This window comes from Ailuropoda melanoleuca, chromosome 1, assembly GCF_002007445.2.
Source record: "Ailuropoda melanoleuca isolate Jingjing chromosome 1, ASM200744v2, whole genome shotgun sequence".
Classification (NCBI taxonomy): Eukaryota; Metazoa; Chordata; class Mammalia; order Carnivora; family Ursidae; genus Ailuropoda; species Ailuropoda melanoleuca.
Window position 1 is genome coordinate 77,259,726 of NC_048218.1, and position 22,225 is coordinate 77,281,950.

General features: G+C 47.5%; 1 protein-coding gene across 3 annotated transcripts; it reads right to left on the reverse strand.

Annotated features, from left to right (window-relative positions):
• Window positions 1-6,360: 6,360 nt before the first annotated feature.
• Window positions 6,361-19,020, reverse strand: RTP1 (receptor transporter protein 1). Of its 3 annotated transcripts, XM_034666941.1 has the most exons (4): window positions 18,831-19,020; window positions 12,275-12,386; window positions 9,957-10,154; window positions 6,361-8,298 (listed from the first exon to the last, which is right to left on the reverse strand). In XM_034666941.1, exons 3-4 carry the CDS (start codon window positions 10,118-10,120, stop codon window positions 7,779-7,781), a joined length of 684 nt encoding a protein of 227 aa, XP_034522832.1. In that variant the 5' UTR covers window positions 10,121-10,154; window positions 12,275-12,386; window positions 18,831-19,020; the 3' UTR covers window positions 6,361-7,778. The 3 variants fall into 3 exon arrangements, with proteins under 3 accessions (XP_034522832.1, XP_034522736.1, XP_002914870.2); XM_034666845.1 differs by lacking the exon at window positions 18,831-19,020 and having other exon boundaries at window positions 9,957-10,561; window positions 12,275-12,646; XM_002914824.2 differs by lacking the exons at window positions 12,275-12,386; window positions 18,831-19,020 and having other exon boundaries at window positions 9,957-10,633.
• Window positions 19,021-22,225: the final 3,205 nt, after the last annotated feature.

Sequence of the window (22,225 nt, forward strand, 5' to 3'; positions counted from 1 at the left end):
TGGGGAGAGCCAGAAAAATTGGGAAAAAGGAGAACATCGTCAGGAAGATCTGAAGTGCAGGCCTTAATGCTCAGCTTGGTTTTGGAAACAGGGAGACATTTGAGGTTTTTGAACCAAGGAGAGATGTGATCACTTGAACTTTCAAATGACTCCTTAATGCAGCGAAGACACTGAGGGAGAAGACAGGGAAGGTAGGGGACTCAACATGACTTCCAGACATCAAGCAAGGGACCCGCTGGTCCTGAACGAGGACAGGCCTGTGGGGAGGACAGGAATCTGCTTTTCAGAGCTCTGGGAATCTAGGGTTGAACCTAAAGGAGACACGGTTAAGAGACTCCCAGCTTCTGTTAACACTTCAAGGTGAATTAGCAGAGAAGCAGAGAGGAAACAGGGCACGGACCCAAACCCAAGGATGGTAATGGTTTTCCAGGCCCCTGATCTTCTTGTGAGCTGCAGGCATCTGTGCTTATCTCCAGAAAGGAAGCCATGGGATTCCCTGAATTTGAGGGAAGTACATAAACAGGGCTCTTGCAACTATTTCCGGCATCTGGTATATATTGGCTTTTTTTTTACGAAGTTAAGAAAAATTATTCGGATGCAGAAACATAGGCTCAATTCCCAGCAATGAGCTTCTGATGATGGGAGAAAGAGCCAAGACCCTTTCGACACCTAGGCAGATCACAAAGGGAGTCCCCTCTGAGGAATGGGGTGTTAGGACAAGCCAGTTTTATGACAACGGGAAGGTGTGTCAAGCCTGGAGGGCAGCCAGGGGAAGTGTGCTAAATGAATAGATCAGTGTGGGCGGAAACACATCGCCCCCACCAACATTTGCCATTCCCAGGGGAGGCCTCTGCAAATTTACAGGTTATGACCACAGGCCAGAAGCAGACAGACCAAGCCCTGGGAATCTGGGAGGCACAGTATAGATGTGGTCCAGGCCCGAGCTGCTGACCTATTTTTAAAGAGAAGAACTTCATCTCCCCTAGAGCTGTTTATCCTGACATTATTCCATCTCGCCCATTTCCTGACACTATCTTGGCTTATTTTATATCCATGCCCATTGAAATGCTCACTTGTGGACCAGACCTGCCAACGGGATCCAAGACAACAAAATTCTTCATTTAAACAACTCCGACAACATCTCCCTTTGGTCTGAGTTTGTGTCCAATGCCCAAATCCATACTGGCAGTCTAGGCCTCCCACAAAGCCTTTTAATTTTAGTGCATTTTGAAATTATGAAATACTTCAAACACACTGAGAAAAACAGAAACAAAAATCCATCCTGCTCAGACTTGGTGAAATGACATTTCCCGGGCAAGGGAGAGGGGCAGGATTCCCAGCCAGGGAGCGAGGTGGCAGCATGACAGGGAAGGTGCTTTGGGCCAGTGGGAAGAGCTCTGGACCCTGACCCTGAAGACCTGGCTTCCAGTCCAAGCTCTGCTGCTCGATGACTCTGGAAGCTCAAACACATCATGTTCTCTGTGCCTCAGCTTCCACAGCCCGCGGTGGGCTGCTCTTTACGTGGAGAGCCCCAGGCTCAGTGCTTGGCCTCTTTTCTATCTACCCTCGCTCCCCAGTCATCTCAGCAAATCTCATCACATTTAATAACATCTAAATGCTGATTGCTCCAATTTTATCCCTAGTTTGAGCCGTTCCTCTGAACTGCAGTCATGAACATTCCACTGCCACCTTGCATTTCTCACACGTAAGGCCTCACGTTAAATTGTCTAACAGAATGCCTCTGACACATCTCAAACTTCACATGTCCAAAACCCAGCTCCTGACATTGTCCCCAGATCTGTTCCTCACACAGCTTTCTTCATCTCCACAAGGGGTAGCTCTATTCTTGAGTTGCCCAGGCCAAAAACCTTGGGGCCTCTTTGACTCCTCTTTCTCTCAGACCCCATGTCTAAGACATCAGCAAATCCTCTCAGGTCTACCTTCAAAATATATCCAGGTTCAATCCCAGTTGTCACCACACTGGACCAGGCCACTATCACCTCTTTCTTGGGTTCCTGCAGGAGCCTCCCAGCTAACCTTTCCTCTTTCATTCTTGCCCCTCTCTGGTCTATTCTCAACATGGTAACGGCAAATTGGATGGCATCGCTCCACTGCTCAAACCCTCCAGGGACTTCTTGTGTCATTTATGAAAAACCAATATCCTGACCATGACTGATGACTTATATGCTCTGACCCCTGAGTCATATGCTCTGACGCTTACCACTCTGGCCCCTGTGACCCCTTAGTCATGACTACTAACCATGAACTTAGTAGTCCTCCCTGGGCTCCTCACAGCTGAACATTCCAGGCTGCTCCTACCTCAGGGCCTTGGCACATGCCATTCCCCTTCCTCAGATCTTTCATCGTTTTTTAAATGTCTGTTTCTTGGTGAGACCCTCCCTGGTTACCCAATCTAAAATTGCACCTCCAGCCGTTGCTCTTCTCTCCCTTGCCTGCTTTATTCTTCTCCTTAGTACTGAACACCCTCTAACATATCACACATCTTACTTAGACTGTTTAGTGTCTGGTTCTTCTCTTATGCATAAGGAAGCTATTTAGTCACTTTGCTCTCCCCTGTATCTCCCCTGTATCTGCAGTGCCTAGAACAATGCCCGATGTATAATATGTACCCAATAAACATTTGTTGAATGAATGGATCTTGGAAATAGGGAACATCTTATGATGCCCTCAAACTATTGCTGCAGCCCTATTAAGACAGAGCGAAGACTTATTATTGAGCTTACGTTACAAGTGAGGGGACAAGACACAGATGGAAATTCCATTGCTACCACCCAAGTCCCTGTATAAGGCAGAACCTCTCAAGGTTAACTGCCTTTCAAAATGTGAATATCGCTGCAAGAGAGGTCTAGTTAGAACAAGATGTCTACACATTTGTCTCCAGAAAGGAAAGGAAAAATAAAGATCAAACTCCAAACCCACGTAGGCTGACTGAAGTACTAACCTAGATGACCTGCTGGGCGGGTCAGCATCGGGCACCACCCCAAATGAGTGAGGACAAATAAGGCTAAGCGGCCGATTTGATTTATGAGCAAGGTCAAGGCTAGCAGGGACCCTTCAGATGGATCACCTCTTCTCTCTGTTTACGGATGAGGAAACTGAGACCCAGGAGAGGAGAAAGACTAAGTCACCCGAAGTCAGCCACCAAGATACCCAGATAACATCTAGCCCAGAGCTGGGACCCATGTTGCCCAAACCCCAGACCAATGAGCTTTCTGTAGCACAACCCCCACCCCCACCTACCCACACAAGCTTCCTCACAACACAGCCACACAACAGGCAGATTTCATTTCCCTGACGCATGCAGCAGTACCCACACGGGGCCAAAATGATTCCAGAGGAATTTCCTTAGCGGGGAGTCCTGCAGAGAACCAGGATGTGACTTGGAATCTAGCTAAATTCCTTCTGGGGTATTTCAGCCAGTGGGAATGGGGCCCAGAAATCACTGGTGTTTTCTGTTTGGGGTAATTCTTATGTAGCTGTCTTTGAAGAATGAAGAGTGGCCGGCTACCATTCCACTGGAAAAATGAAGTCACTGCTTTGAAATAAATTTGAGGGGAAGAAAAGAAATGACTCTACATATATTAAAATAAACATAAACCACATCTCAGCCGTGGGCTGGGAACTTAATCCTTACCTCCCCCCCACACCTTTTTTTTCCCCTAAAGCGTTTACCAACAGAGCTGCAATCACAAAGAGAGCCCCTCAGGACTTGAGGAGAGGCTGCCAGTTGAAAGAGAAACGGGAAGAAGGAAGGGGATGGCCATACGTTCTGTATCAGGCAATGTTACCAACGGTGCGTCATTTATTTCTTACCATAGCCCAACAAGGCACAAGTATTATTCCCATTTTGATGAGAAGGAAAATGGGGCTCAAGGAGTTTAAGTAATTTGCCTAAGGCCATAGCTCATAAGAACCAGGACTCAGGGGTTTCTTAACCTTGAATTACGTCATCTTCCTTACTCAGTGCTATATAATGCTGGTCAAGGTTCCCACTCTCTCTGAGCTTCAGTTCCTTACTCGTGACCTAAAGGCCCTAGACTGAGTCTGTCGTGTAGCTCTGCTGGTCTATGGACTCACTATGTTCAAATTTGTCCTGACTTGGTGATTTTCTTGGTTCTCAGGGCTCCTGACCCCCAGGAAGCATTATTCCATGGGACTGGCCCTGTCCCAATGAGTCTGAGGGAAGTGATCAAGGCTGTACTGTCTACTGACCCCACCTGGAGGATTTCAGCTTCTGGAACCACAAGTCAGGGCCCATAGGACAGCTCCTGGCTTGCACATCAAGACCAGTACCCAGAAGCTCCAATGGGAGAGGCCTGGGATCCTGAAATATCTCCAAGATGTTTACTTATAATGCCAAGAGCACATCTAACAGGTTCATCTTGCAGCATGGGGCGATATGTGCAAAGGAAGGACTGTCCCAGAGAAGTCTTTGCTGAGACAAGGGTTAGGCCAGTGAGCAAACCTAGAAACCCCACCCCCCCAACTGTAACAAGTACAAGAACAACACGGGAGACGAGGGGGCCTCCGTAGATTGTAGACACCTTCCTACAGCAGAGGAAGAGGCTTCCTGCTTTAAGAAAGAGGTCTGACAGATGACTGGATTAAGAAGTTGGTGGTCCATATATACAATGGAATATTACTCAGCCATCAAAAAGAACGATTTCTCAACATTTGCTGCAACATGGACGGCACTGGAGGAGATAATGCTAAGCGAAATAAGTCAAGCAGAGAAAGACAATTATCATATGATTTCTCTCATCTATGGAACATAAGAACTAGGAAGATCGGGAGGGGAAGAAAGGGATAAAGAAAGGGGGGGTAATCAGAAGGGGGAATGAACCATGAGAGACTATGGACTCTGAGAAACAAACTGCGGGCTTCAGAGGGGAGGAGGGTGGGGGATTGGGATAGGCCGGTGATGGGTATTAAGGAGGGCACGTATTGCATGGAGCACTGGGTGTTATACGCAAGTAATGAATCATGGACACTACATCAAAAACTAGGGATGTACTGTACGGTGACTAACATAACATAATAAACAAAATATTATTAAAAAAAGAAATAAAATAGAATTATAAGGGTAAAAAAAAAAGAAAGAGGTCTGAACTACAACTAGGCAAGGGTCAGACTCCTTGCTCTGCCACTAGCTGGCAGTGGGACCTGAGGTAAGTCACTTACATGCTGTGGTCACATTCCAGGGCAGAGTATAGCCATAGGCAAGTAACTATAACAAAATTGGATAAGCACCTGGCAAGGGTGGCAGAGCTCAATAAGGGAGATCCTCAGAACAGGACAAAGCCATTGTAGCAGGGAACAAGAAGGAACCGCTAGTTATGAGGGACAGTCAAGTCCCCAGGGCAGGGAGTAGGGAGAAGGAGGAAAGCTGAGTCCTAACCCTAGAGAATCCAAGGCAGGTCATCAAGGATGACCTTGGTGGGGGGGGCGCCTGGGTGGCACAGTGGTTAAGCGTCTGCCTTCAGCTCAGGGCGTGATCCCGGTGTTACGGGATCGAGCCCCACATCAGGCTCTTCTGCTATGAGCCTGCTTCTTCCTCTCCCACTCCCCCTGTTTGTGTTCCCTCTCTCTCTGGCTGTCTCTATCTCTGTCGAATAAATAAAATAAAATCTTAAAAAAAAAAAAAGGATGACCTTGGGGCTCCTTGTAAGACTGGGTGCAAAAGGAAGCCTGTTCCTCAGTTAGAAGCATTATACCAGGCAGTACAGGTGGACCACCTGGGGTACAAGTGGGTCACTCTAATTCACGCGCTCAAGCCACAGGCCGAGAAATTCTGATTCTGTTGGTCTGAGGTGGTGGAGGTGGGGCACTCGTATTTCCTTGAAAGCTCCCCAGGATTTCTAAATTTCAGCTGGGGCTGAGAACTTCTGCAACAAGCAGAGAGCTCTCTGAGAGACAGAGCCGGCCCCCTTAGTGCCCACTGGATCCCAGCACCCAAATCAGTGCTTGCCAGACAGAAGGTGTTCAGCACATGTGGATGAAGGAGAGATAAAGGGATGAGCACTGTGTGAATCAAGCAAAGGAAGACACCAGCCAGGTTCTAGAATTGCACAAGGGCAAGGGGAAGACTGGCCTTAGGCTCAGTCCCCGGATGACTGACCAAGGGCTGCCTGTAACCTTCCTGGCCATGGACATGATCGGCCCGGATCTCGAAAGTGGAGCAAGATAAAGCCTTATGTGGGAGCCCCAGAAAGGGGGAGACAGGGAGTGGAGACGGGGCGGGGGAAGGGACGCTGTGGTGAATGTCAAGCACACATTAATGACCGCTGAGCCTGATTGAAGATATCCCTTCTTTATTAAAGTAAAGTATCCCATCTTTATATAAGTGGCCCTCCTCCCTCCACCACTACAGAAGGTAGGGACTTTCCATTAAAAAGGAGAGGAGGAGTCAAAAAGGGAGGCGGAGGAAGGAGGGAGGAGCCAGGTTATTAACAGAGGTGAGGTGAATGAGCACCCTTGAAACCGCAGGGTGGCATCCCACCTCCTGCCTTCTGCTTCCCTCCATACCTCACCCATACTCCTGCTATCAGAAAGTCTTTCCTCCCACCCCAAACCAGAGCGCATGCCATTTGAAAGCGATGTAAGTTTCTCCCACATATCTATGCACTTCTCTATGGGCAAAGCACTTCACATCTTTAATGCTCCCTCTCTTGCTAAAGACACCCCATCCCTGTGGTTCTAGGTGGACAGCTGATGGCTGGTGAGAGGGCCTATGCATGGCCAATGTGAGAAAGCCTCTCAAGTAGGGTTTCAGCAAGGAACCCAGGAGGCCAGTCCCCAGCCCCTGTGTAGTGACCCTCAGAACTGCTAAGAATCAGGCGGGCTGGGTCCCTGAACTCGGCAGACTCTTTATTATAATGGAGAATCATATATTTGTTTCATAGGGATTTTGTGCTTTACATCTAACTCTCTACCTTCTAAACCTCCCTTAAATTCTCTCTCTGTCAGTTCATACGCAAGGGGTGGGAAGCCTCGCTCTATGGGACTCTGCGCCAGGCATCATCTCTGAGCCAGGCAGGCCTCAGAACCCAGCCTGAGTGCAGGGAAGCTGGAAGCTGGGAATCTGGGGAAGAGAAGCAAGGGACCCTGTGTACCCAGCAGCAAAGGGACAGCCTAGTGCCTCCACCTCTCTCTTCAAAAGGAGCGTGTGCTCTGTGCATGCAGGCAGAGCCGTGGATGAGGTTTCTACACTAACACAGGCTGAGTTAACGCTGCAGCCCCAGACGTGGGAGCTAATGAGGGATAGGGGTAGGGGGTTCACAAGAAAGCAAGAACGAGCTCATCACTGTGGAAAGGCCTTTTGAGGTCACCAAGTCCTGTAATTTTCAAGCTTTTTTTTTTTTTTTAATCAATTGAACCTAGTTTCATCCACAACTCTTAAACAAAACTCCAGAAGATGGAACTCTTCCGATTAAGGCAAGAGGAGGAAGTAGGAGCTGGGACTTGGCGGTGTGACAAGGATGGGAAACCTGCTCACTTACCCTACCTTCCAAATCCAAAAGTCCCTGAGGGACCTATGCAGAACTTTGGGGCCCTGGGTTTCACTTTGAAAAACCAACGATCCAGACCAAACCCTTAATTTTATAGATGGTAAAGATGGGTGATTTGTCCAGGGTCCCCATAGAGTCCGTGGCGGCACCGGCACTAGCATTTAACCCCACTCCCAGCCCAGGTCGCTCTTTGCCCCTCTCTCCAGCTGGCAGGCCCCACAGGCCTTGGGCCCCGAGCCGGTCGGGGAATCAGACGGAGCTGCGGAAGGAGAACTGCAGGTAGATAACCAGCAGCAAGACCGTGGCCCAAAACAAGCACCAGGGGATGGAGCAGAAGTTGCAGCCAGAACCCTCCTCGGCCTGCGGCTTGGTGGGGCTGGGCGCCCGGGAGAAGGTGTAGGTGGTCGCCTCCTCCTCCAGCAGCTTCTTGCTGGGCTTCCAGTGCACGATGCCCTCCTGGCAGGCCTCGCAGAACTCGCCGCGGTGCCGCCGGGTGTCCTGGCGGCTGGCCACGTGGATGCGGTACTGGCCGCCGTGCTCCCCGTAGCACTGCTCCCGCAGGCTGGTGATGAGGTTGTCCACCAGGCTCTCGATGTTCTCCTCCAGCATGCTCGACTCGTCCAGCCGCGCCGTGCCGCACTCGTAGCACAGCTGCTTGAAAACGCGCATGCGCACCGAGCCCGCCCGCTGGGCGCGGTCCAGGAACATGTGGAAGAGGATGACCACGTGCGGTGACTGCCAGGTGTGCCAGCACCAGGAGCAGTGGAACCTGGGAGAGGGGTTGAGACAAGAGGAAAAGACCGAATGGAGGTGGTGTAAACAGCCCCCCAAAGGCAGTGTGTTAACAGGCGTTATTAGCTTTCCCGGGCCTTCTGTCCAGTCTGCCCCTTTGAGGGTGCCCTTGGGACCAGAGCGGGCTCGACAAGATGCACCGGGCATCCACCTCCCCCCTGCTCTGCAGAGGCCACAGCTTCCTCTACCCAGTGCCCTCAGGCCACGCCCTTAGGGCTTTGGCTCTGGGCTTATTTCCTCTGCAAAATGTCTTTCCTGCCCAGACCTCCTTGAAGTCTCACAGCAGGCATCGCCCTAACATTTGGGAAATGCGCAATCCATCCCCCATTCTTACCTGTAAACGCTGACTGTGAACAAGATTGACCCAAATTAGGAGCAAAATGACACCATTACTACTTCACAGCCTCCAAATCAGTGGGGGGTTAATGCATCCCAAGGCCTAGAGTTGGAGGCTGTCTCAGCCCAAAGTGAGGGGCCGCAAGGCTTCCTGGTCTCCAAGACGCTCCTGGACCCTGCCAGCGAATGTCCAGCTCTTGGTGCCCCTTCCAGGAGCCAGGTTAGGAACTTCATGTTCTCATTTTCTTGTCTTTTACTTACATCCTTGGGGGACTATTTTCCCTCTCTGAGATTGGACTATAAAACTGCGATTGGCAAATGTCAGAACTGGAGGGGCCTTCGAAGTCACCTAATTAACCTTTTGTTTTACTCTGAGGCACAGAGAATAAGAAAATGATCCATGTACACGCAGCTAGAGTTCAGAGCCAGTACCCAGCACAAAACAGGTGCCCAATAATAGATGTTGAATTGAATTGAATGCACCGTACCAGAGCAGGAAGGAAGGCCTTGCTTCTGACCCCCACACTGCACCAGAGAGCCTCGCCATCTTCTGTCCCAAAAAGAACTCTTTACATAACAGACCCACGGGCAAGAGTGCGGAAGGTCTTCTCAGATATTCTTGTACATCCCGAATCACTGAAAGATCTTGTCGAAATGTAGGTCCTGATTCGATAGGTCTAGAATGGGCCTGGAGATTCTGTATCTTTAACAAGTTCTAGGTGATGCTGATGCTGCTGGTCCATGACCCACAAGGCAAGGATCTAGACTAACCCCTCCTTTTGCAAATGGGGAAAGTGAGGTCCAAGAAGGAAACAGAATTGCTCAAGGGCCGTGGAGCTAAGAGTAGAGCCAGTTTCTAGCACACCTTGTGTGTTCAGTATTTTATATTAAGTCAGGCTGAACTCAACAGATTGAAATTGAACTGCCCCGGGACCAGCACACAGAACTCGACCCCCAGCAACCTTGAGCCTCCTTCTCTTGGTTTTCAACCATGTTACATTATTAAAATCTGAAAAGATGTAAAATGTCAGAGTTTACAACTAATAAGTATATCCCACCTCTTTGTCAGAAGCGGAAGCTATGACTCCGAGAGGGAAAAGTTACACAGGAGTTCAGTGGAAGAGCTGGAATCAAACTCAGGTGTCCCACCTCCCAGTTGAGGACTCTTTCTCTGCCTCCCAGCCTACACCAGCCCAACAGTGAGACTGACTCTAAGCACCTGGGTCCTCCATAACTCTGTCCCTTCTTGGAAGGTGCCCCAGGGCTGCCTGCAGGGCCCCTACTTACGGGGCTACTCACCTGCCCGAGGCATGCAGCTCCAGGTACTGCTTCCAGCCCGGGGCCAGCACATTGGGCTTGATGTTGGGATCTATGATGAGGTCCCAGCTGTCGGCCGGCTTGGCCTCCTCCATCTTCTCATAGAAGACTTTCTTCCATTCACCTGTGGTCACACTTTTACACATGGTCTCGTCAGTGGCGAGGGAGGGCAGGCTCCACCTGAGTGAGAACGCAGGGAGAGAGGGCAGGTGCAGGGCAGGGCAGCGCAGCCTCCACGGTCTAAAAATCCTCATCGACAGGACCAGGAGGAAGCAGGACCCAGCTCCCTCCTTTGTCCGCAGTGGAACCTGTTTCCACAGCAACCAGGCAGGGTGCCAAGAGACAGAGCGTGGGGAGGAGGGAGTCTCCAAAGGGGTGTTTCGGGGCCCTGAACTGAGGCTGTGGAGGCAGGGTTTGGGGCTAAGTGACCTGAGACAGGTGGGGGGCTTGAAAAGAGGCTAAGCTTCAGACCATCTCGCTCTGGCCTGTGAAGGGTGCACAGAGGGAGGACCCGGGAGCTGGCTCAGCTTCACCTTGCTGTCCCTGGAGACATCATCAGCATCTGGCTGCTATGGTAACCACGATGCCTTAGGGAGCCAAAGAGACATAAGGGATGGGAAGATGTGGACCTGTTAATAGATGCAGCAAAAATAATAAACTCTCTGCACTCCCACCCATTTGTGACTGGCACTGAGCCTTTTACAAAAACTATTGGAAGTCTCTGACCCACAATTATTATTGACACTGTATAGATCAGGAGACTGGGACTCATCTAGCTTATACATGGCAGAGCTCATATCGGAATCCAAGCTACTGAGCCCATAATAATTCATTAAATCATTCATTTCAAACATACCCATGTGCCAGGCTCTATGCCGGGCTGTTGTAAGAGGGTATGTATCCAATAATGCAACGGGATCTGTATCCCAGAATGCAATGGGATCTGTAATTTGACAACCTTGTGCAGGAGCAGTCGCCTGTGCGCAACGGTGGGAGCCATTGCGTCAGCCTGGCAGGAGCAGAAAAGATGATTTTCAACTTGATTATAGAAGAGTAGGGGAGTGTCCATGGGGAAAACAGACTTTATTCTAGGTGCCTCTTCTGCTATTGTTTAATAAATTATTTTTCTTCTATGAAAGTCATACAGGTTTGGAGCTCCTGGGTGGCTCAGTCAGTTAAGCGTCTGCCTTGGGCTCAGGTCATGAGCACAACAGAGTCCTGGGATGGAGCCCCTCATCCTGGGGCTCCCTGCTCAGTGGGGAGTCTGCCTCTCCCTCTCCTTCTGCCCCTGCCCCTGCCCCCTACCCATGCTCTCTCTCTCTACCTACCTCTCTCTCTCTCAAATAAATAAATAAAATCTTCCCCCCCAAAAAAATCATACATGTTTATTTAGAAAAACTGGAAAATACAGATAAAACAAAGCAAAAGTACTACCCTTGCTAATACCCATGTTCAAAATTATCACTGTTAATATTATGACATACACCCCCTGACTGCCACTTACCTGTACGTGCGTGTATATGTGCGTATACACACACATATATACATATGTAATACATATATATACACACACATACATATCCCACTGTGATTTGTCTTCTAAATAACAATATATCATGAATATTTTTCTAAGAAATTACTATTAATCCATCTTATAGGTTGCCCATATTCTGTAATCTGGTTGGACATAATTTATTTAGTTAATCCTCTATTTTGGGGTACTAAAGGTTTTTTTTCAGTCTTTTATAATTTCCCTCTAGCTACCTATTTGTATAGATGATGAAGCTCGTGGTCCTACACTCTAGGTATCAGAGACAATGCCTCCTGCATTCGGAAAATATGTCTCTTGACGCTGCTCTCTCCAGCTTGCTGAGGCTGGAGGAACCTGAGCGAGCCCTTCAGACAGTGTGATTTCTGGGCAGCCTGCGGATCCTGAAGATTATAGATGAAAAAGGAAGCCTGAATCTCCCATCTGGTACTGCAGACCATCTTCCAAGTAGTCGTCCTGCTTCTGCATGAATGCTTGGTGCCTTGACATATTTTATTTTAGCCTCAGTTTATTCATCTTGGCAATGGGATAATAAGGAAGCAATATCTGTAGTGATCAAAGGAAAGGGCTCTGAAATCACTTGCTTGGGTTTTTGTTCTTGTTTATTTGTTTTTGTAATTTTCTTATATTCTCATATATTTTTCCAATATATTTAATGTGTATCATTTCATTCTGGCAAAACATGTGTTGGTATTTTATGTGAATATATGTTTAATTTGTGTAGAAACAGCAATCGCCGTATAGCACTTACTAGGTATCAGGCAGTATCCGAAGGGCTTTATACATATTAATGTATTTCATCCTAATAACAATCTCTATAGGTAGGTAACAGCAGCCCCAGCTCCATTTTGCAAATCTGTAAGCTAAAGCAGAGAGGTTAGATAACTTGCCCAGAATTTAACAGCTAATATGATGATCTCCAAAGTCCCAGCTTTGATCATCTTTGCCCAGCATGGAATCTAGGACAAAATATTTGCTAAATAAATGTGTCTTTCTACCCTCTCATCACTCGATATGGCCATTCCAGACTCTGAGGATTGGAGTTCATATCCCTCCAGTCAACGGTTCGCTGGGCCCTACTGAGGCCATAACTCCGGGAAGAGGAGTGAGGTGTATTTGTCCTGCAAAGCTCGCTGCTACTACTGCGGGTGCCACCCTGCTGCCGAACTTCACAGAGCAACAGTGTGCACAGACCCCTGTCGCCCAGTGTAAATATTTTAAAGCTGGAAGAGAAATCCACCTTGAAATCAGACCAAAGAAAATACGGGACATAAAGCCATCTGTGGGTACACCATTGCTGTGAAGCCGTGATCATTTGATGACAGGCACCCAGCTTCCGCGGAAAGAGTGCTGAACTGGAAGTCAGGAGATAGAAATATGTATCCCAGCTCTGCTCCTGGCTGGCTTTGTTACCTTGGACAAGTCACTTCTCTTGGCCTCAGTTTGTCCATTTGTTCAATGGAGCATTAGAGTACATGGCAACACTAAGGTCCCCTGTGACTATAGCCATTTATGGTTCCAAAGGGCTTTATACTTAGAAATCTGAATCCTTGGGAGGACAGGAGGTAAGAGAGAGGCCGCTGGGTGGAGGAGGGAGGCCCTTAGTGAGGCATTATGGGTAGTGCCCGGCGTCAGGGTCTGTCTCCTTAGGGGTCGCTGCACAGCTGAAGAGCTCTGGGGACGTGTCACTGCGCTAGTTTTGTGCTGGACACAGTCAGAAGGGCGGAAAGCAAATCAGAGCCACTGAATGTTAACATCGGAAAGGATTTTTAAGTCAATTAAACTTTATCCTTCGCCTCAGTATTCTTGCCTCTGAAGCAAGGCGATCGATGCCCAGAGAAGTAAACGGACTTAACCAGCCTCTGGGAGCTATCTCAGAAAGTGTGTGAAGCTGAGAAAAGTGTGTAACTCTTGCCCTGGAGCCAAAGCATATCATCCAATACCAGGAACGAATTCTCTATTAGTGTTTTGCAGTTGTTGCTACAATAAACATTATGATGAAAAACAAGAACACAGAAGGTAAGAATCACCAGAGTTGTGTGTGTGTGTGTGTGTGTGTGTGTGTGTGTGTGCGCACGCACACGTACCCATGTGTGTATGTAAGAAGCTGATGCAATCCCCATTGGCACAAATTAAGTTTAATTTAGAACTTGCGTTCGCTAGGCAGAGGCCAGTGTAATACATCCTTCTGTATAGCAGAACGTTTTCTCTAATAAAATAATATTTCTATCTTGACAAATAACCCTATGGCATTTCCAACTTACTCTTTAGCAAATGACCTCACTGGGAGGTCTGCCTGCAAGGCAGATGTGGGGTCTGTCTGCCCTCAGGCTGTCTGGGGCACCAGCAGCAGAAGCTGCATTTCTACTCTGCATTTCTTAGTTTCCAGAAGCGACGCCCCTGCTCAAGGAGTCTGACAAGCCCCACCAGAAAGGAGATGGCTTTCACACCAGGTAGAAGGCCAAGGGGCCTAAAGCCCCTGATCTGAGCATCCACGGGGAACAGGTGCAGAAGGCCCAAGGACATGAACACTTCAGCTTAGAACTGGCCAAGGTTGCACCAGGGTGAGTTCATGGGTCATAGTGACCCACACTTCCTCTTAACGTGGTGGCCACCCATGCCTGGCTAGTCTTAGGGCTTTGGCATCCATAGCCTTTCCAGTTGAGGGGAAACCTTTACTACTCCCTGCAGACTCTTTGCCATCGTTCTACTGAATTGCACTTCAGGCGTCTGGGACCCATGCTTCTGGAAGCTACTGGCATCTGGTACGAGGTGGTTCCACGCACCTCTGCCCGTAGATCCACATCTCTCTTGGCTGGAAATACGATATTCAGTACATATCTGCATAGAGAAACTCTCAGAAACTACAGGAGAGAAATAGTGTTAGCAAGAACTGTGTAGAACGAGAAAGAAAAATGTTAGGTCTGCATTCTGTCACTGACTTGTTATGTGACTTGGCCTCTCTGGTCTGACATTTCTGTGTCCCTAAAGTTGGTAGAATTGTACCACATGTCCGTAAGTTTCCTCTCTGCTCTAACAATTTGTGGGCCCGCAATTATCAACACACCTATAGGGCTGGTAAAGGCAGGATTTCCCTCTCCAAAACCCCCTAGAGCCTCAGAAACATATGCAAGGAGCAAGTCCCTGTTTTCCCAGTGAAAAGCTATTGCTATGCCCATAATTTTTCCTTACTAAAGATTTTCTGAATAAATAAGGACTGATGCTTATCTAGAATCCTTCTCAAATTTTTAAATGACCAGAGCTATAAAATAACCACCCCTGATCCAGGCAGTTCTAGGTTCTATCTTTGCCTGGCAATGTGTCTTCCAAGTTTTTTCTGGCTCCAAGTAAACCCAGCAGGGCCTACAAAAGAAAGATGCATAAATGTGGAAACTCACCCCTGTTTTCACACTTTAAGGCCAGCCCACAGGTTAATTGCTTAGCGTGGCACTCAAGGTCCCCCATGATCTGGTCTCAATCTAACTCACCAAGCATATTTCCTACCACCTTACCCTTTCTCAACCCACCTGACTGAGGCCTCTCTTCTCCCAGAACAGGCTCTGGAATTCCACCTCTTCCTCTGTTCTTGATGCCTCTTCCACCTGAAATGACTTCAACCCATCTTGATAGGGAACCATTTTACCCAGCCTGGTATGCTTACTCCCCTGTACTGGGCCCCAGGCAGGGAGTCCCGTGGTTCTCCATAGCAACCCTACACTTCCATACCACAGCATTTGTAAGGATTGCAAGCATTTCCTGAGTGCTTACAATAGGCCAAGCGGACACCCTGTTAAAGGTTTACATTTTATCCTCACATCAACCCTATAAAGTAGGCTTTTGTTTTGCTGCTTTTTATGAGTGAGTCAAATAAGCCTTGAAATGGTTCAGCAACTTGCCTGGGGTCACTTGGCCAGCAGGTGGTAAAGGAGGGATTTGAACCTGGGCGGTCTGATGGCGGTGCCTGCTCTCTCAACCACTCTGGCATGTCCCAGTTAATGTTGAATAAATGTTCGTCATTATTATATCGTCTCAGAGTTGACATGGGCTTTCAAGATCATCTAGATCAACTGTGAATCCCAAAGAACCTTCTCTCCAACCTTGTCTGCATTTACAGCTTCTGCTTAAATTCCTTCTCCTACAGTCAACTGACTGCTTGCTAGCCTGCTTGATTTTGACAGAGCAATGCCTTTCATTAAAATCTTGGTTTCGATGAGGTGAGCCATTTGTCTCCTGTTTCATCCACACAGTGACCTTGGGTTTGCCTTCTGGATCCACATTAACTAAGTGCTACACCCCACCCCACCCACCCACTTCATGGCACTCCTCGGGCACTTAATGGCAGCAGCTCTTAAAATCCTTGGAGCTTTCCCAACCTCATCTCAAGACACAAGCCTCAGCAATGGCTTTGTGAGTAAACTTCCATTAAATACAGGATGCTGAAGTTATGGGGTCTCCAGGGAACACCTCCATACCTGTAACTTCCTGCCATCTTCGAGGTACTCATTCATGAAAACATCTCTTGGGAAAGGCCTCTTGGGCTTCCCTTCCACTCCATTCCATCCCTTTTATGCTTTATCCCAAGTCTTTAAAAGACATTTACTTTGAGAAATTAGCACTTTTTTAGGCACAGTAATCTGGGGCTTGAAGACCCGCACAGACTCTAAAGTACAGCTGACCCTTGAACAACCTCGGTTCCAAATGCATGGGTCCATTTTCATGCAAAATTTTTAAAGATTTATTTATTTAAGAGAGCAAGAGAGCGCACAGGGTGGGAGGGAAGGGATGGAGCAGAGGGAGAGGGAGAGAGGGAATCTTGAAGTGATTCCCCAGTGAGCGCAGAGCCCCATGCAGGGCTTCATCTCAGGACCCTGAGATCATGACCTGAGCCGACATCAAGAGCCGGACGTTTAACCAAATGAGCCACCCAGGTGCCTCACAAATTTTTTTGATAAGTTTAAGTACTATAAATGTGTTTTCTCTTCCTTGTGATTTTATTAAGACATTTTCTCTTCTCTAGTTTATTAAAACATTTTCTCTTCTCTAGTTTATTTTAAGAAATTATCATATGGTTTCTCTCATCTATGGAACATAAGAACTAGGAAGATCGGTAGGGGAAGAAAGGGATAAAGAAAGGGGGGGTNNTGAGAGACTATGGACTGAGAAACAAACTGAGGGCCTCAGAGGGGAGGGGGGTGGGGGATGGGATAGACTGGTGATGGGTAGTAAGGAGGGCACGTATTGCATGGTGAACTGGGTGTTATACACAACTAATGAATCATCCAACTTTGCATCAGGAACCAGGGATGTACTGTATGGTGACTAACAAAATGTAATAAAAAAACATTAAAAAAAAGAATACAGGGGCGCCTGGGTGGCACAGCGGTTGGGCGTCTGCCTTCGGCTCAGGGCGTGATCCCGGCATTATGGNGAATGTAATAAAAAAACATTAAAAAAAAGAATACAGTATATAATATAATACATATGTATATAATACATATAACATATAACATATAACATACAAAATAGGTGTTGATTGACTATGTCAACAGTAGTCTATTAGCAGTTAGGTTTGGGAGGAGTCAAAAATTATACACGAATTTCTGTACAAAGGGANTATTTAAAAAAAAGAATACAGTATATAATACATATAACATACAAAATAGGTGTTGATTGACTATGTTATCGGTAATGCTTCCGGTCAACAGTAGTCTATTAGCAGTTAGGTTTGGGAGGAGTCAAAAATTATACACGAATTTCTGTACAAAGGGATCAGCACCCTTAGCCCCCATGTCGTCCAAGGGCGAGCTGTACTTCAAAATGACTCCCTCTGTCCCGTTCTTGCTGCCCTCTACATCACATGCACCTATCAGATCTGCTGTTTCCCCCAGGCCCAGTTCACAGCTACGTCCGCCGGAGACACTTCTCAGATCCTCCTCTGATGATGACGTCTTCCTTAATCTTTGTCTTGATCCTTCATTATTTTGGTCATTATTACTTTGTACCTTGTATGAAGAACAAATCCATGTCTGACCCTCTGTCTCATTCATCGCTGAGGCTAGAGAATGGAGTGTATTGGGCAGATGGTTCTAAAACACCCTTTTTTTTTTTTAAGTACGATCCACGCTGGGTGTGGAGCCCAGTGTGGGGCTTGAACTCAAGAGATCAAGACCTGAGCTGAGATCAAGGGTCAGATGCTTAACCAACTAAGCCACCCAGATGCCACTAAAACACCCATATTATGTACATCCCCAGATATGACTTCAGACCTCCCACCCCAGATTCTCTCCTTTCCAAAGATGTTCCCATCCCNATTTTTTTTTAAGTACGATCCACGCTGGGTGTGGAGCCCAGTGTGGGGCTTGAACTCAAGAGATCAAGACCTGAGCTGAGATCAAGGGTCAGATGCTTAACCAACTAAGCCACCCAGATGCCACTAAAACACCCATATTATGTACATCCCCAGATATGACTTCAGACCTCCCACCCCAGATTCTCTCCTTTCCAAAGATGTTCCCATCCCTCAGCTGGGAATATTAAAAGTATTGCTGGCTCACTGGGAATTGCCTTTCACAGAAAACTCCCCAGGGCCAATGACTGGCTAATTCAAGGATCCAAAGGCCTTCCCCCGCCCCTTGTCTGATTTGGGACAACTCTGAAAGTCTGTCTCAGCTCCCGAGCCCCTCTTAGGATCAGCTAAGCCTCATTGGCAACAGTATGGTGTGACAACATCTTGTCTATCCAACCCTGCCTTCCTCTTCTCCCTACAGGCGTAAGTCCTGAGAGCACTTCCAGTAAACTCTGCATGCAGCTCTGTGTCTCTGAGCCTGTTTCCAGGAAACTCCATCTGCGGCACCCTTAGACTCTACACAGGGTCCCTGCTGCCCCACACCTGGTGCATCTCGCCTTCTTGAACAAGCCTCAACAAGCAAACTCGAATCTGATGTAAGACACGACATCAAATGCTGCAAGGAAAGGAGCTGCAGGAAGAGCTTCCCCCCAAGAGGCTCCAGGACAAGAGGACCTGGAACTTCAGACCCCAACAGTCCCTCCATGACACGGGATGGAGAACAAGGGGAAGATTTAAAGATATTCACCATGTCATCCTCGGCAGGGGCTACAGAAACTAAAAAGGATAAGGGGAAATGGGGAGAGAAAGATGCAGTGGGAGGGAGGGCTAGTGGAAGAAAGAGGAGAGAGTGGAATAGTGAAGGACTAAGGAGAGAGGCAAGGGAGCCACAGAGAGAAAGAAGGAGTTGGCGAGAAAAGAAGGAAAGTAGATTCTTCTAAAGCAAGCTTTTGATTCTTACTGTAACTTCTCTTAAATCTGCACTCTTTTTACATCTTTAGAAGATTACTGTCCTTTTTTGTGGCTTGTTTTGACAGAATCCATTAGAATCGGGCTTATATTTTCCTTTGGCTTAATTTGGTTTGTTTCCCTATTTGCTGAAATTTGAAAGATATCCATGAAGGTTCAAGGTTTTCCAGCAGGCAGGGGCATGGTTTCCCCTCATTCAGATCACACCCCTGATGGAGATGATTATCTTGTAGACAGGCATCAGGAGTGACTCACCCAGACTAAGAAGGAATCTTTCATTTCTTCCCCTGCCTCCTGGTGAAGCCGAGATGAATTTGGACTACCTTACAATCATTCATTAAACTGAGCCACAGTAAAGAGAAGCACAATTGAAAAAGGCATTGAAATGTAAATTATACTCTTATTGACAGCTTTCTGAGCGGTGCCAGATGGGGGATTACATTTTGTAACATGAAACAGAGTACCCTAAACTTCCTTGCCACCATCCACTTCCCACTTACATAATAGCTATTCCTCCGAAACATTTTTCTTTTTCTTTCTCCCAAACCACACAGAAACCCATCCCTTGCTGGCTTTCCTAAGTACCTCCCCCGCCACCACCCAAACCTGTTAGCTCACTAATTCTCTCCATCCTTTACTTCTATTGCACAACTAAGGCAAGTCGTAGGAGGGAGGGGCAGGGCAGAGCTGTTTCAGGAAACCAAGCCTTTGAGTGCACTGCCTCCAGGCTCCGATTTTCTGTCTGGCTGATTTTATATCTTGTACCAGAAGAAATTAGCACAGACTCTTCTTCTATTTTCCTCCCATCCAGGGAATTTCCATGGTGGAGGATGTGGTGACTTAGAGATGGGAAGTTTGCATGGCCTGGAGAGAGGAATTACATGTAAGTGTCAAATCTGCTCTCTGGCATTATTATGACTTGCCCCGCGGTGGTTGTCATTTTAAGCCCCTTCACATCTCACTTGGTGGGAAATTTCCCAGATGCTGGCAAATGGTGCATCACCATCCTTAATTCCCAGTGCTGTGGCAATTGTGTCCTTTGTGTGTTTTGGCACATTGCGGTAGGAAGTAGGAAGGTGGCATATCAGGGACGGGTAGACTGATGCTATCTTAGACAGCTGTATTTTACAAGGGGCAGTCGGCTGGCAGCATGAAGGGTGGATTGAAATCAGAAACAGCAGAGTGGCCATCGAAAGGTCATGGCCACAGTCCAGTCCAGGTAGGACACAGCAGGAAGCACAGTAGTTAAGAGCATGCTCTTCAGAAACAGAGACAAGGCTGAAAACAGGGCTCCACCACTTACTAGGAGTGTAACTGGAGAGGTTTGTAACCTCCAAAGCCTTGCTTCCTCATCTGGCTGATTTAGGGTGGGGACGAGAGGAATAATGGTTCCTGGCTCCCAGGCTGCTGGTGAGGATGAAGGAGATTGATACTGTGGACCTTTGAATGATGCAGGGCTTAGAGGCACCAAGGCCTGTGCAGTCAAAAAGCCACAGGTAACTTTTGACTCCCCCAAAACTTACTGATAACATTAGCAGTCAATTAACACATATTTGTATGTTACATGGATTCTACACTGTATCCTGACAATAATGTAAGGTAGAGAAAAGAAAATGTTACGAAGAAAATCATAAGGCAGAGAAAATACANCCTATAGTGTATTTATATATAAACTAACATCTCTGTCTAAGCGAACCCACAGCTCAAACCCGTGTGGCTCAAGGGTCCACTGAGTATGGAAGTCTCACATTTACTTTTAAAAACTGGAGCTGAAACCAGTGGTGGGTAGAAAAAGGGAGCGCTGTCTTCAGGGAAAATGCAGCATCTACACGATACTCCAGATCTAAGCTTTGGGCAGAGAGAACGCGGAGCGGACCCAGGTTCCCAGAGGAAGGCTGGGCAAGCAGCAGTAGGTCTGCGACCTCCCCAGACTACTGCAAATGAAAGTCGAAATCCTCTCTGGAAGAAAGAATCCTGAAATCAGACGGCGATGGACTGAAGAGAGGGTTGCGAAGCACCGCCCCCCAGGGACTGGGTTTCCAGTGGGCCCTCTGCCCGTCAGGGACCAGGCCCAGAAGCCTGCAATCCCATGAAAGAATCCTGGGCGGGGCACATGCAGCTGCTCCCTGGGCTCTGCTCCTGGGCAACTGACCTCAGTTTCTGCTTAGAGGGCAGCCCCCCCGGCCAGTGCTTTGACAACCCACGTCTTCTGTACAGCTAATGCATTGGCAGTGCTTAGGGTCAGGCTTTATTTTCTGTGGCTATGTTTTCTCTTCTTTTTTGGAAATGTTGCCAGTGATTCATACAGTTTCATTCCAGAAGACCTGGATTCTAGCATGAGGATGTGAGTGGACATTCGGCATGACTCAGCCTTGCCTTTAGGTCTGCTTATAATTACGAAAAGATGTACCCACGTGGTGGGTATGTGGATGGGCTTCATTTCTGCAGAAGTTGGTACACATATATGAATTCACATGACGGATTTCACACTGACAGCCAACTTAAATCTCAATCCAGTATTATCTGCAAATGCATTAGGTATTTATACCACAAAGACTTGATGCTATGGTCCACATGGGTCCATCCCTACAGGGCATTATGTTCAAGATGCATACAAGAGCCAAATAAGTAATTATAGAAGAATTTTATTCACTCGCTTTTCCGAAAGGAGACAAAAGTGATCAAAGTCGCAAGCTCTAGAAGATTCCTCACATTTCTGTTTCTGCCCCGTACTTCCTCCCTTCCGTGTCCTCTAGCACCCCTAACTTGCTACCTCTACTCCCCCCCACGTCGCTCACCTCCAGCTACTGTGGCCTCATGTTGCTCTCCTCCCGTCCCTCCAGCTTTCTCCCTAGGTGGCTTCTCTTTGCCCTAAAATCCTTCTTGATCCATTCTTACAAAAGGCTAGAAACTGATCTGGCAGTGACGAGTTTAGGGTGGGAAGGCTGGGAAAAGCATGGAGAGAGGGAATGATGGTGTTCTCTTTCGTGGCCCAAGAGAAAAATATATGGATAATCCCTCATTAATATTAATTTTCATGGGGCACCTGGGTGGCTCAATTGGTTAAGTGTCTGCCTTCAGCTCAGGTCAGGATCCCAGGGTCCTGCTCAGCAGAAAGTCTGCTTTTCCCTCTCCCTCTGCCCCTCTCCCTGCTCATGCACTCTTTCTCTCTCTCTCAAATAAGTACATAAATAAAATCTTTTTTAAAAATATATTAATTTTTGCAAGAGTCATATGTCTGTAAGTGACAGATATATATACAAATTTATTCTATTCAGTGCCCTATAAAGCCTTATTAAAATAACAAAAATAAAAATCAAGAGTTGATGCTTAACTGACTGAGCCACAGAGGCACCCCTAAAGAGACATATTTAAGATAACATGGAA

What these genes read in the sequence shown, in the direction of transcription:
- RTP1 (XM_034666845.1), bottom strand. Translation starts at nt 10,228, where the DNA reads ATGAGGATTTTTAGACCGTGGAGGCTGCGCTGCCCTGCCCTGCACCTG. An exon ending in GAGCTGCATGCCTCGGGCAG is followed by an intron (nt 8,299 to 9,956) that starts GTGAGTAGCCCC and finishes CCCCTCTCCCAG; the next exon opens with GTTCCACTGCTCCTGGTGCT.